The following is a 13,335-nucleotide window of genomic DNA, read 5'->3' on the forward strand; positions in this document are numbered from 1 at the left end:
AATAAGAATCATAAAACCTCTGGAAACGTCTCTATAAAGATCTTCACCTTCCTTCTCCATAAGCTTTTTTTTTTTTTTTTTTTTGAGATGGAGTCTCGCTGTGTCACCCAGGCTGGCGTGCAGTGGCACAATCTTGGCTCACTGCAACCTCTGCCTCCTGGTTTTGTATTTTTAGTAGAGACGGGGTTTCACCATCTTGGCCAGGCTGGTCTCGAACTCCTGACCTCAAGTAATCCACCAGCCTCGGCCTCCCAAAGTGCTGGGATTACAGGAGTCAGCCACTGCTCCTGGCCGTCCATAAGCTATTCATTGTAACTCTAAGAAGGAAGATGGAATGGGCTTAGCTTAGCCCCCTGACCCCTGCCATCTCTGTGTCTGTGTTAGAAGTGCTGATGACCTGCAAGTAAGAAACCAAAAAAGGAGAGGGATACTACGGGGCTCCCACAAGGCCCTGCTTGGATCATCAACTGTCAATCAGTGAAATTCAACTACCCTATGTCCTTGCATTCACTACATGTGGCATACGGTTGTACTAAGGACTTACCTGTAATTGTGTAGGGATAATAGTTCCAAGCCTTCTCTGTCACATAAAATATTTTGGGGACAACAGCTCTAGCCCAACTAGGCAGTTTGCTAAGAGGAAAGAAAGAAAAAGGACAATTAGAGTCTGTTCAGAGTCTCGCCACACTATCACATTTTTCTGGATAAAATGCTGGAGAAATCGGGGGGATTCTGGGGCATCTCTTTTCTCCACAGCTGCCCTTTCCCCATCTCTTTGGTGTCTGTCATAGTTAATTGCTTCCCGTGCATATTCAAGTGCTCTCAAAACGTGTAAAGACAGAAGGCTACAGCCTGGCGGGGGACCCCATCAGACTGTCAGCCTGCCCCTTTGGATTTGCAAAGACACGAGAATTCAGGGCCTGAAGGGTTCCATGTCTGGAGGGTTGGCCAGCCTGACCTTTGTCTCCTAGGAGTGGTATCGTGGAATGTTTATGCCCAAACACTGGCAAGGAGAGGAAGCTAATCTTAGAGATAGACGTCAGCCTAAGCAACCCATACAAGTGACCTTTTGAAAATGGACAAAAGCAACAGAGAGCAGCAACTTAGAGATAGGAAGAGGAACAAAATCTAGTTGTAGTGGGTTGAATTGTGTCTGCCCCAAAAGATACATCCACATCTTAACCTCCAGTAACTGTGAATATGACCTGATTTGAAAAAAGGCTCTTTGCAGATGTAATTAAGTTAAAGATCACAAGATGAAATCATCCTGGATTTAGGGTAAGCCCTAACTCCAATGACTGGTATCCTTATAAGAGAAAGGAGAAAGAGATTTGAGACTCAGAGACACACCGAGGGGACGGCCACACGAGGACAGAGGCAGACATGGGAGTGGGGTTGCTGCAAGTCAAAGAACCCAAGAAGCTGGGACAGAGGCACGGGACAGATTCTCTCTGTTTCCCCAGAAGGAAACAACACTTCTGACACCTTGATTGTGGGTTTCCGGCCCCCAGAACTGCTAGCGGATAAATTTGTGTTGTTTTAATTCACCTAGTTTGCGGCAATTTGTTTCGGAAAGTTATTACAAAGCCAATAAAATGACACAGCCATTCCTCTGGAGCAGTCATTTGCAGAAGACAAATTCTCAAAAGGCACAGGTCCCAAGGTCTTTTGCAAACCAAAAACCAATGAAGTTTTGTTTTTCTTCAGAGGCAAACCTTAGAGAACAGTGCAGCCCCAGCTAATTCCTTAACTATTATATTGAAATATATAATATTTCTATTCCTTAAGACCTATCTGCATGATTTCATTTTTTTTTTTTTTTTTTTTTTGAGACGGAGTCTTGCTCTGCCACCCAGGCTGGAGTGCAGTGGCCGGATCTCAGCTCACTGCAAGCTCCGCCTCCCGGGTTTACGCCATTCTCCTGCCTCAGCCTCCCGAGTAGCTGGGACTACAGGCGCCCGCCACCTCGCCCGGCTAGTTTTTTGTATTTTTAAGTAGAGACAGGGTTTCACCGTATTAGCCAGGATGGTCTCGATCTCCTGACCTCGTGATCTGCCCGTCTCGGCCTCCCAAAGTGCTGGGATTACAGGCTTGAGCCACCGCGCCCAGCCATGATTTCATTTTTATCCCAGCCCAATAACCAAGGGTTTCTGTCCTTCCAGAGGTTACCGTTTGCTTCTTTCCTACTCTGGGGCCTATAGCTAAGCGTCTGGCCTGCTCACGTCTAGCAGTGGATCAGATCCAGGGAGACTTCGCAGACTTTCAGCTCCTTAGGGCTACATGTTGGCCATAAGAAACATCAAGAAGCAGTTCTGAATTCCAAGATGAGCTAATAGAATCCCAAGTCTCAAACCCCTCTTGGATGTGAAACCTAAATGACAATCCGAGCCCGTAAAATACTGCGTACCTTGCCTGTCTTTTCCAGTTGTTTCTCTTATTTCTGACAGTAACCAGGCCTGGCTTTTGAAAAGACAAAGATGGATTCTCAGTGGCTGGCCGGACCTAACCCATAGCTCCGGGCTGTTCATCAGGGTTAAAACAAATGAGAAAGCAAAGCTCCCGGAAGTTGAGTGAGTGTCAGATGAAGGCCCCTGCTCTTAGGCAGGCCGTGAGGAGTCAGCGGAAGCAGTTTGATCATTCATATAACAATCCTTGCTGCTCTGATGCAGAATTTTTCACTCCTATAAAATCCTCTCTGTGGTAACTGCTCATTTCCCTTACGTTCACACTGCTCAAAAGGATGGGGTTTTTATAGCTTTCGCTGATGATGTATTCCATCCATCACCAAAGTTGGAGTGCAACTCAGGTGACGCCGACAGTGGGAAAATTGCACTGGCTCGCTTGCAGGAAATGGTCGTGAGCAAAACTTCCTCTGGTTCCTTCCTGTTTGCCCCCATACCCTAGCGCAATATGCCAATGGTAGTGTGGGAAGATGTGGATTCCAGTTGCAGACAGGTGATTTTCTTGTGCTTTTAATGGACTGACACAGGGATGGAGAATCTCTCTCAAGTAAGCCAGGCATTATTTAGCTTAGACAAAACGCATGTGTCTCTCTACAGTATTAAAGCCCATTCTCCACTGTCCTCTTGCGGGCAGGGGTTCCATCTACACTGCACCCCTCCTCAAATTCACTCCAATCCTCATGCATAGTAGTACTCTGGGGCCCAAGTACCTCCTCACCCCATAATTCATTCCCTATAGCATTTTAAAAGCCTCCCAGCAGAACCAGACTCCTGAGCCACAGTCATTTTCTGGAAGAGAGGTGAAAATTATTGGCAATGTTCCATCCACGTCGAGACTTTTCCTATTTGTAAATGGTCCCTCAGGACCCCAGATTCTAGAATCTATTTTAGGTGTTTCAGCCACCAACTTATATAGGATATGTAGCATAATAATCAATGACCTTTTCCATTGAGATGACCTAAAAAACTATAATCATTTAGTCAAGATGGTTGATATTTTATGGAACTCTTCTTCCTTTTTTGGGAGACGTCTTGCTCTGTCCCCCAGGCTGGAGTGCAGTGACGCAATCTTGGCTCACTGCAACCTCCGTCTCCTGGGTTGAAGCTATTCTCCTGCCTCAGCCTCCCGAGTAGCTGGGATTACAGGCATGCAGCACCATGCTCAGCTAATTTTTGTATTTTTAATACAGACAAGGTTTCACCATGTTGACCAGGCTGGTCTTGAACTCCTGACCTCAGGTGATCTGCCCGCCTCAGCCTCCTAAAGTGCTGGGATTACTGGCATGAGCCACGGCGCCCGGCCTGGACTCTTCTAATTAGTCTGGAAAGGAGGTTCCTTCTGGTATTTTCCAGGCCAGGCACGAGAGGCATTTGCAACAACTTCCATGATGCGCTATTTAAATATTTTTAAGCCCACTAACAGATCTTCTCTCAGCCCCCAATTTCCTCAGAGCACATCATTATTCGAATCATTTGTCTGAAAGTAAAATTTATTTTTCCCTGCAGCAATGATTTATCAGGGCCTGTAAAGGAAAATGGAATTAAATTAGTCCCCACTGTTACTGTCATTTTCATGATGTATACTGTCACACAGCCTACAATTCCAAGAAAAAGTCTGTCACTCAAGCTCACTCTCACGTGTCAAACAAGAGCCTCTCTGTTGGAAAGGGAGCAAGTTTGAATCAAGTCTCCTTGGTCTATGGGCTAGGGTCAAACCTCCAATGGCCCATCTCACCAGGGCTCAGGCTTTAGAGACACTGAGGAAAAACAGGGGCAAAATGATACCATAACCAGCGTCGTATTCCCCCAGATGCTTTGTCCATGCCTCCCAAAGACAGACTTTTCAAAAGCTTTGGTTTCTTTCTTACTTACTTTATTTACTTATTTGAGACAGAGGCTTGCTCTGTCACCCAGGCTGGAGGGCAGTGGCATAATCTTGGCTCACTGCAACCTCCAGTTCCCAGGTCCAAGCAATTCTCCTGCCTCAGCCTACCATATAGCTGGGATTACAGGTATGTGCCACCACGCCAGGCTTATTTTTGTATTTTTAGTAGAGACGAAGTTTCACCATGTTGGCCAGGCTGATCTCAAACTTCTGACCTCAAGTGATCCACCCATCTTGGCCTCCCAAAGTGCTGGGATTACAGGCGTGAGCTACCATGCCAGCCTGGATTCTTAACTTTTAAACGTTGGTATGAAATAGAAACTATCAATGACACAGCCAAATGGACAACTCATCTGGTTTGCCTGAGACTTCCCTGGTTTTAACAATGAAAGTCCCATCCACCAGAAAATCCCTCAGTTCCAGGCAAACTGGGATGGTTGGTCACCCTAGAACAGGGGTTCTCGCTAGAGGGAGACTTTGCCACCCTCCCCCCGTCCCCAGGAGACATCTGGCAATGTCTGGAAATTTTCGGTTGTCTCAACAGAGGTGGGGTGGGGTGGGTGGTGCTACTGGCATCTACTAAGCAGAGGCCCAGGATGTGGCTCAACCTCCCATGATACACAGGACAGGCCCCAACCCTCCACAACAGCAAATAAAGATCCCACCCAAAGCATCAGCAGCAACAAGGTTTAGAACCCTGGCAGATGTCTCTCATGTCATAAATTCCCTAAGGTTCCCGAAATCACAGCTGACTTGGTAAGAAGGTCCTGGGGCAGGCGTAATCTGAACTTGTCTCAGGTTAAGGGTGTTTACCTACTTCATAAACAGCTTCTGGAGCAGAAACCTAAATCATCCCTCCATTAGAAGCTTCTGGTACTTTACAATCCCCATGATCACAAAATTCCCCTGGTACCTAATCTCACATTGCAATGTATGCTCACTCGGGCTTTGCTCCAGGAGGTTTTGAGCATCATTAGGCCAAACGTATTTATATGGAGTCTAATTTCATTTTCTTAACAGGGGTCAGAATTACGGCAGTCTTAACTAGAAATTTTGTTTTGTTCTTTTCTTTTTTCTCTTTTGAGACAGGGTCTTGCTCTGTTGCCCAGGCTGGAGTGCAGTGGCGTGATCGTGCCTCTCTGCAGCCTCGACTTCCTGGGCTTAAGTGATCCTCCTCCCTTGGCCTCCCTGGTAGTTGGGACTAAAGACGTGCACCACCACACCCAGCTAATTTTTAAATTTTCTTGCAGAGATAGGGTCTTACTATGTTGCCCAGGCTGGTCTCAAACTCCTGGGCTCAAGCAATCCTCCCATCTCAGCCTCCTGAAATGCTGGGATTACAGGCATAAGCCAGTGCACCTGGCCTTTACCAGAACTTAAACATTCCCAGCAGAAAAGATAGTCCTGGAATTTTCTTCTAAACAGCGCGCCTAAGATCTGCCACATTCTGCAACGAGATTATGCTCAAATAACTGCAGCTCGTTTTAAATAGAACTCTGCTACCTTCATATCCTCATTTCTCACAAGATAGTCCAGGAGGAATACACTGACCTTTTGTTTCCTCATTGCACTGAAACTGGCAATTGACATCTGTTTGATTCATAATCAATTGCCCCCATTCAGTTCTATGTGCAGTGATTTCTGGGGTCTTAAAATATATTCTCCAGCTGCTCTGATTCATTTAGTTACTCTTCTAAGTGATTGTTCTGGCTGGTCTTTTAGTTGTGTTCTTAATGTAATTGTTTATATGGCAGTAGGGAAGTGAGCAGTTTCCGGACCACAGCTATCACCTGTGGGAGGCAAGGCTGCCGAGGCCTCCCCCTGCGGGGACTGGCCAGAAACCGAGTTCCTTGAACTTGGACTCACAGCCCCACCCCGACCTCCCTGCTTAAAAACACAGTTTGTGTCGGGATTCTGGGAAAAGGCGCCTGCCTCCTGCAGGTTCCTGGAAGACTCCTGCTTGGACAGCATCAGGGTCATGTGGCCAGTGTGCTGAGAAGCCCCTGGCGAGGCGACACAGGACCCACCATCATCCATCAGCAGTGAGGCAGAACCAAGGTAGAAAGCCTCCTGGAAAACCTGTGACCCCAACCAGGCCTAAACATTCTGTTTCTATGATTTCCCACAGGAGCACAGGGGAGGGGGGCCCGGCAGCATGAGAGTCCCTGGCACGTTCTTAAGTACTGAGATGGGGACAGAATAGGATAGCATGGACTGAAAGGTTGGGAGGAAGCACCTCATGTGCTCTATTATTGTCCATAACACTTATCACCTTCTATGTGTGTGTGTGTACATATAGAGATATATATATATATGAGTATGTGTATACATATATAGTCTCCCTATATATATAATATGTAATATAAATAAGTATACAGACTATATAAAATTATATATTCTAGACGATATACGGTTTTTTGGGGTTTTTTTGTTTTTTTTTTGAGACGGAGTCTTGCTTTGTCACCCAGGCGTGGCACGACTTCCACCTCCCAGATTCAAGTGATTCTCCTGCCTCAGCCTCCTGAATAGCTGGGACTACAGGCGTGCGACACCACGCCCGGCTAATTTTTTGTATTTTTCGTAGAGACGGGGTGTCACTGTGTTAGCCAGGATGGTCTCAATCTCCTGACCTCCTGATCCACCCGCCTCGGCCTCCCAAAGTGCTCCCAAAGTGGCTCCCAAAGCCACTGCACCTGGCCAATATACTGTTCTTTATTATGGCTCTTGTGCATTGTCACTCCCAAATGGAATGCAAATCCCACCAGGGCAGGGATCTTTGTTCTGTTCACTATTGCAACCCCAGCATCTAGAACAGTGCCTGATGCCCAGCAGGTGTTCTGTCTCTCTCTCTGCCTGTGTATGTGTGTGTGTGTGTATATATATGTAGAGACTACGTATATAGTATATATATTCACATAGTCAAGTAACTTGACCAGCTATTACTAGATAAGGAGCCATCTTTCAAACATAGCATGGGCAGTAGCTCATATATTTTGGTTAAAAAAATAAAAATAAAAAAAATAAATGGATAGAGAGACCCATATTTTATGTTATTTATTTTGAGACAGAGTCCTGCTCTGTCACCCAGGCTGGAATGCAGTGATGCAATCTCAGTTCACTGCAACCTCCACCTCCTGGGTTCAAGCAATTCTCAAGCCTCAGCCTCCCGAGTAGCTGGGACTACAGGCATGCCACCACACACAGTTAATTTTTGTATTTTTAGTAGAGATAGGGTTTCACCAGCTTGGCCAGGCTGGCTTCAAACTCCTGACCTCAAGTGATCTGCCTGCCTCGGCCTCCCAAAGTGCTGGGAGACCTATCTTTTAGAAGCAGGGTCTCACTTTGTCACCGAGGCTGGAGTACAGTGGTGCCAACAGAGCTCACTGTAACTCTGAACCCTTGGGCTCAAGCAGTCCTCCTGCCTTAGCCTCCTGAGTAGCTAGGACTAGAGGAGTGTGCTACCATGCCTGCCTATATCTTAAACTTTTTGTAGAGACAGAGTCCCACTATGTTGCCCAGGCTTGTCTCGAACTCCTGGCCTCAAGGGATCCTCCTGCCTCACCCTCCTAAAGTGCTGGGATTACAGGTGTGAACCACCATGCCCGGCCTCAATATATATTTTTTGAATGACTAAATATTGTCTTTGTATATCTAGAAGTTAATAATGAACATAGAGATTCTTGGGAAAATAGCATGAAAATGACCTATTTGGTCAGAGTCTATGTCTCTGACACTTTCTCTATTGCCTGTTGCCCGGGCAGTGGAATCTCCCAAAGCCACACAAGTTCTGGGCACTGAGCTTATTTTGGAGAAGATCTGGGAGAATAGGAAGCAGAAATGGGAAAGAGAGACCTAAGCCATGACCACAAGGTTCTACCAACAAGCTGTTAGGTAAAAGGACCAGCTGGTAGCTTTGCAAGCCCATCAGTTAAAAAAGGGTTCATGACTTACGAAAGCTTTATCCTCTCCTACCCAAAGCCACCAGAGGCCAGGAGACATTGCCATGGAAGGGAGACATTGCCACGTAGCGGGAAAAATGTTCTCTCCCTGAAAATCAATTCAGGCATTAGGCGGAATCACCGTTAGAAGCTGGCAACCATCCCTGACTGGCAGCTGCCAGCACAGCCTAATTAATCCAGCAGCCAGGGTGGTGAAGAACATGACACTTCATGGCTGAAAAACAAGCCTAAAAATAGCCTCCATCTTTTCTCCAGTGCCCCTCCACCCCCATCCCCATTCCCTCCCCTCCTGGGCTTCAGTGGGAAGGGATCCGAGAGATGCTAGTGATGAAGTGAAAAGAAAAGGTGACAAAAGAAAAGTCCACCTTCATATGTTTCTGGGTGACAGGTTTTATTTAGAATCACTATTCTAGAATTTGATTTGTATCATGCCCCCATTCCTTGGATGCCAGTTGTAACCAGGATTTTTGAAGATGAGCCAAGGCATACTACTTACTTGGTTAACTGAACTGGATCAAAAGCTCAAGTACAGGCCGGGGGCAGTGGTTCACGCCTGTAATCCCAGCACTTTGAGAGGCCAAGGTGGGCAGGTCACCTGAGGTCAGGAGTTCGAGACCAGCCTGGCCAACACGGCAAAATTCTGTCTCTACTAAATATATAAAAATTAGCCCGGCATGGTAGCAGGTGCCTGTAATCCCAGCTACTCCGGAGACTGAGGCGGGAGAATCGCTTGCACCTGGGAGGCAGACGTTGCAGGGAGCCAAGATTATGCCATTGCACTCCTGTCTGGGTGACAGAGCGAGACTCTCTCTAAAAATAAAAAATAAAAAAAAGCCCAAGCACAACTACCAAATGTATTATTGTATTAGTACTAATGTAAATCTACTAATGCATTAGTACTCATATACCAAATATAATAGGCAACCATCACAATATATCAACAGTATGGCAGATGCTGTAGGAGGGGCCAGATGAAGCAACCCCACAATCTCTGGGAAATGAGAGGCATGTATTAAAAGGATGAATGGCATTTTCAAAGGACATTAGACCCAATTAAGAAACTGGCAAAGGAATAGACATTTCTCCAAAGAAGATATACAAATGGCCCAGGCACACATGAAGAGACACTCAACATCATTAGTCATTAGAGAAATGCAAATGAAAACTATGACGAGATATCACTTCACACCCACTAAGATGGCTATCATCAGAAAGACAGACAATATCAAGCATCAGTGATTATGTGGAGAAATTGGAGCCCTATGGCATTCCTGGTGGGAATATAAAATAATGCAGCCACTTTGGGAAACAGTTCTGGTTCCTTTCTCCCATTCACTGGTAGCCCAGGGCTTCGTCTGGGAACCCAATGGGGCACTTGTGTTTGGCATTTTGGAACAAGTGATGGAAAGAAAAAAGGGAGAATTCAGATCTACTCAGGACAGCTGTGGTGCTGATGGCTGGGGGCAGAATGAAGCCATCTGGCTCTACTTAAAGATGGCTGTCATCATGGGGCTGTTGATTTCTGCCCACTCTTAAGCCTCCAGATGATCCTGAGGGCTCCTAACATCTTTCCATGAAATGTCCTCTCTGCTCAAAAGACTCAGTTTCTCTTGCTGGCAACTGCGGACCTTGACTGCTAAAGCCTCACGCCTCCTTTTTGGCCTGTCTCCCACTCATCCCCCATAGACAAAGTAACTACCAGCCAAAGCAGACCAGTGGTCGATAGATGGATGTTTACGCTCTCTTTGCTTAGTGATAATAATTATTGTTGACTCTAACTCCCCTTTGAGCAACTTTCTCATTTCCACATTAACTGGAGAGTAGGCTCTGATTACACGGGCTTTGAATATTTCCAGTGCCTCTAATAATTACTTTAGGTAATCAATAAGGCAGTTTCTGAATGTGGTTTGACTTCTCATACAGATTGATGTAAGGAAGAGAATCCACTCACTATGCCGGCTCAAGTGTTCAGGTCCATAGGTCAATGATATTTCTCTGTGTACATTATTAAATGGGCACTGGGAATATCTTAGTTATGGCCAGTCCAACAATCAGGACCCACTCCCCTGTGGACTTACGAAAATGCTGGAACCAAATGGCCTTGATCAGGAGGCAAGAACCATGATCAGGAGGCAAGAACCATGATCAGGAGGCAAGAACCTTGATCAGGAGGCAAGAACCATGACCATGGCTTATTTCTTAAGGGATTCTCTCCAATGCCTGCACAATGTGTTGTACGTCATACATTTCAGCAAATACTCGTTTAATGAATTACGATTCTGAAGCAGCCCAACCCACAAGGCAGTCACATGACTTACACATGTAGGACTTGAGTCACCTTGAGGTGGCTCTAGGTTGTGATGATTAAATAATGGATTTGGTTTTCTTTTTTTTTCTTTTTTTTTTTTTTGAGATGGAGTCTCGCTCTGCCACCCGGGCTGGAGTGCAGTGGCCGGATCTCAGCTCACTTCAGCTCACTGCAAGCTCCGCCTCCCGGGTTCACGCCATTCTCCTGCCTCAGCCTCCTGAGTAGCTGGGACTACAGGCGCCCGCCACCACGCCCGGCTAGTTTTTTGTATTTTTTAGTAGAGACAGGGTTTCACCGTGTTAGCCAGGATAGTCTCGATCTCCTGACCTCGTGATCCACCCATCTCGGCCTCCCAAAGTGCTGGGATTACAGGCTTGAGCCACCGCGCCCGGCCGGATTTGGTTTTCTTATAGGATTATGGGGATTTATCTAATTCATATTCTGTCAATTTTTTTATTTCTCTCTTGCTAAATCATAATCTTCCTGGTTCTAAAATATGCATCCATACTCTACCAAATACACCAAGAACTTTTTTAAATTATGAAATGGTGGACTTGGTTTAGAATGGTGCAAGCGTAACTAAAAATATTTTTCTTGTGCCTCATTGGTTACATGTGCATGCTGGAAGAGAATCAGGACAATCAATGTCTGATAGACAGTTTGAGTGTAGAAAGTTAGGGTTGAAAAGGATCTTCCAGGCTGTCCACCTTAACCAGCCACCCAATATGTTCAACCGCCTATTAGATGTTTGAATCTCCTTCAGGACAAACCTGAGGAACAGGGTCTTTCTTGCTCTTGCTAAAACACCTCCAGCAACAGCAAAATCCACTATAAGACATTCTGAGATGGTTTGTGTGCTTGGAAATGTCTTCCTTAACCTGAGCTGAAGTCTTTCTCCTGGCATTCCTACCCACTGGTCTTGGTCCCATTGGTCCTGCTAAGTGAGGTCTTGTGGCATACATACTTCTGATTCTTCTCCATCTAATGGCACCATGATACACCCAAGTCTAGCTTTTCCAGGTTAAGTATCCTTGATTTCTTCAGTCATTCTATCACTTGAGTTTCTAGTTCTTGAGTTACTAGATATAGTTTGTCTATATCCATTTTAAAGTGTGCCATTTAGGAACAGATAAAAATATTCCAAGTATGTTTTGACTAGTGGAAAATTAGGCAAGATTATCAAGTACATGGTTTTAGATATTTTACTTTACTTTTATTGATGCAGTTGAAGAATAATGTTTGCAGCTGTATATCTATCACATACACACTCATAAATTATTGTGTATGTATATGTGTGTGTGTGTATATATATATATACGTATAATTGCTTCGTATTGAATTGTCAACTAAAACTACTGTATTTCTTTCAAACAGGCCATTGCAAAGTTATTAGTATTTCATCCCATACTTATATAATTTGTATTTTGGGATCCAAAGATAAGACCATACACTTGCCCCTGTTTAATTTCATCTTGATAAAAAATGGCCTGTAATTCCAAACTACTGAAGTTTTTCTGGATCCTCACTCAGTCTTTTATTTTATTTATTTTTATTTTTATTATTATTTTTTGAAACGGAGTCTGGCTCTGTCCCCCAGGCTGGAGTGCAGTGATGCAATCTTGGCTCTCTGTAACCTCAGGCCCCCAGGCTCAAGCGATTTTCACGCCTCAGTCTCCTGAGTAGCTGGGATTACAGGTGCCTGCCACCACTCCTGGCAAATTTTTGTATTTTTAGCAGGCGGGGTTTCACCATGTTGGCTAGGCTGGTCTCGAACTCCTGACCTCAAGTGATTCATCTGCCTCGGCCTCCCAAAGTGCTGGGATTACAGGTGTGAGCCATCATGCCTAGCCCTCACTCAATCTTTCAAAGTTATCACCCTTCCTGGTTGTGGGTTTCTCAAGGGTATGGAAATATTTAGCCAGATGTTGGCTTAAAAAATCCAGTAGGACCGGCCAGGTGCGGTGGCTCACGCCTGTAATTCCAGCACTTCAGAAGGCCGAGGCGGGTGGATCACGAGGTCAGGAGATCGAGACCATCCTAGTTAATATGGTGAAACCCTGTCTCTACTAAAAAATACAAAAAAAATTAGCTGGGCGTAATGGCGGATGTCTGTAGTCCCAGCTACTCGGGAAGCTGAGGCAAGAGAATGGTGTGAACTCGGGAGGCGGAGCTTGCAGTGAGCTGAGATTGTGCCACTGCACTCCAGCCTGGGCAACACAGCAAGACTTCATCTAAAAAAAAAAATCCAATAGGACCAAGTTCAGACTTCTGAGTCACATTACTAAATCACATTATTTTCTAAGTTACACATAGAATTTTCTCTCCTGGTTGCCACTATCCATCATCCGTACCTTTTGTTATTCAATCAGTCACTAATCCACCCAATTTTGACAGTAAGCAGGTTCCATTACTCCACCTAATTACTTTTAAAATATTATGTTTAATTGTGGAGAATTTCACATACATAAAAAATTGAGAGAAAGGTAACAGACATGCATGTATCTGCCACCCAGAATTTATATTTTCGATTTTATTTTTAAATTACAGTAAAATAGACCATTTTTGGTGTACACTTCTGATTTTTTTTTTTTTTTTTTGAGACAGAGTCTTGCTCTGTCGCCCGAGCTGGAGTGCAGTGGCCGGATCTCAGCTCACTGCAAGCTCCGCCTCCTGGGTTTAGGCCATTCTCCTGCCTTAGCCTCCGGAGTAGCTGGGACTACA

The 13,335-nt window shown here is 45.2% G+C and overlaps 1 protein-coding gene across 4 annotated transcripts in view; it reads right to left on the reverse strand.

Annotated features, from left to right (window-relative positions):
* The window catches only part of PITPNC1 (phosphatidylinositol transfer protein cytoplasmic 1), a 327,211-nt gene that overhangs the window by 145,180 nt on the left and 168,696 nt on the right, over positions 1–13,335 (reverse strand). For all 4 annotated transcript variants that reach the window (XM_033183893.1, XM_033183896.1, XM_033183895.1 and 1 more), the window contains exon 3: positions 545–633. In XM_033183893.1, coding sequence (XP_033039784.1) covers positions 545–633 — 89 coding nt within the window. The remainder of the gene's footprint in view (positions 1–544; positions 634–13,335) is intronic.

Source organism: Trachypithecus francoisi, unplaced genomic scaffold (genome assembly GCF_009764315.1).
Source record: "Trachypithecus francoisi isolate TF-2019V2 unplaced genomic scaffold, Tfra_2.0 Lachesis_group20, whole genome shotgun sequence".
In the NCBI taxonomy this organism is placed as follows: Eukaryota; Metazoa; Chordata; class Mammalia; order Primates; family Cercopithecidae; genus Trachypithecus; species Trachypithecus francoisi.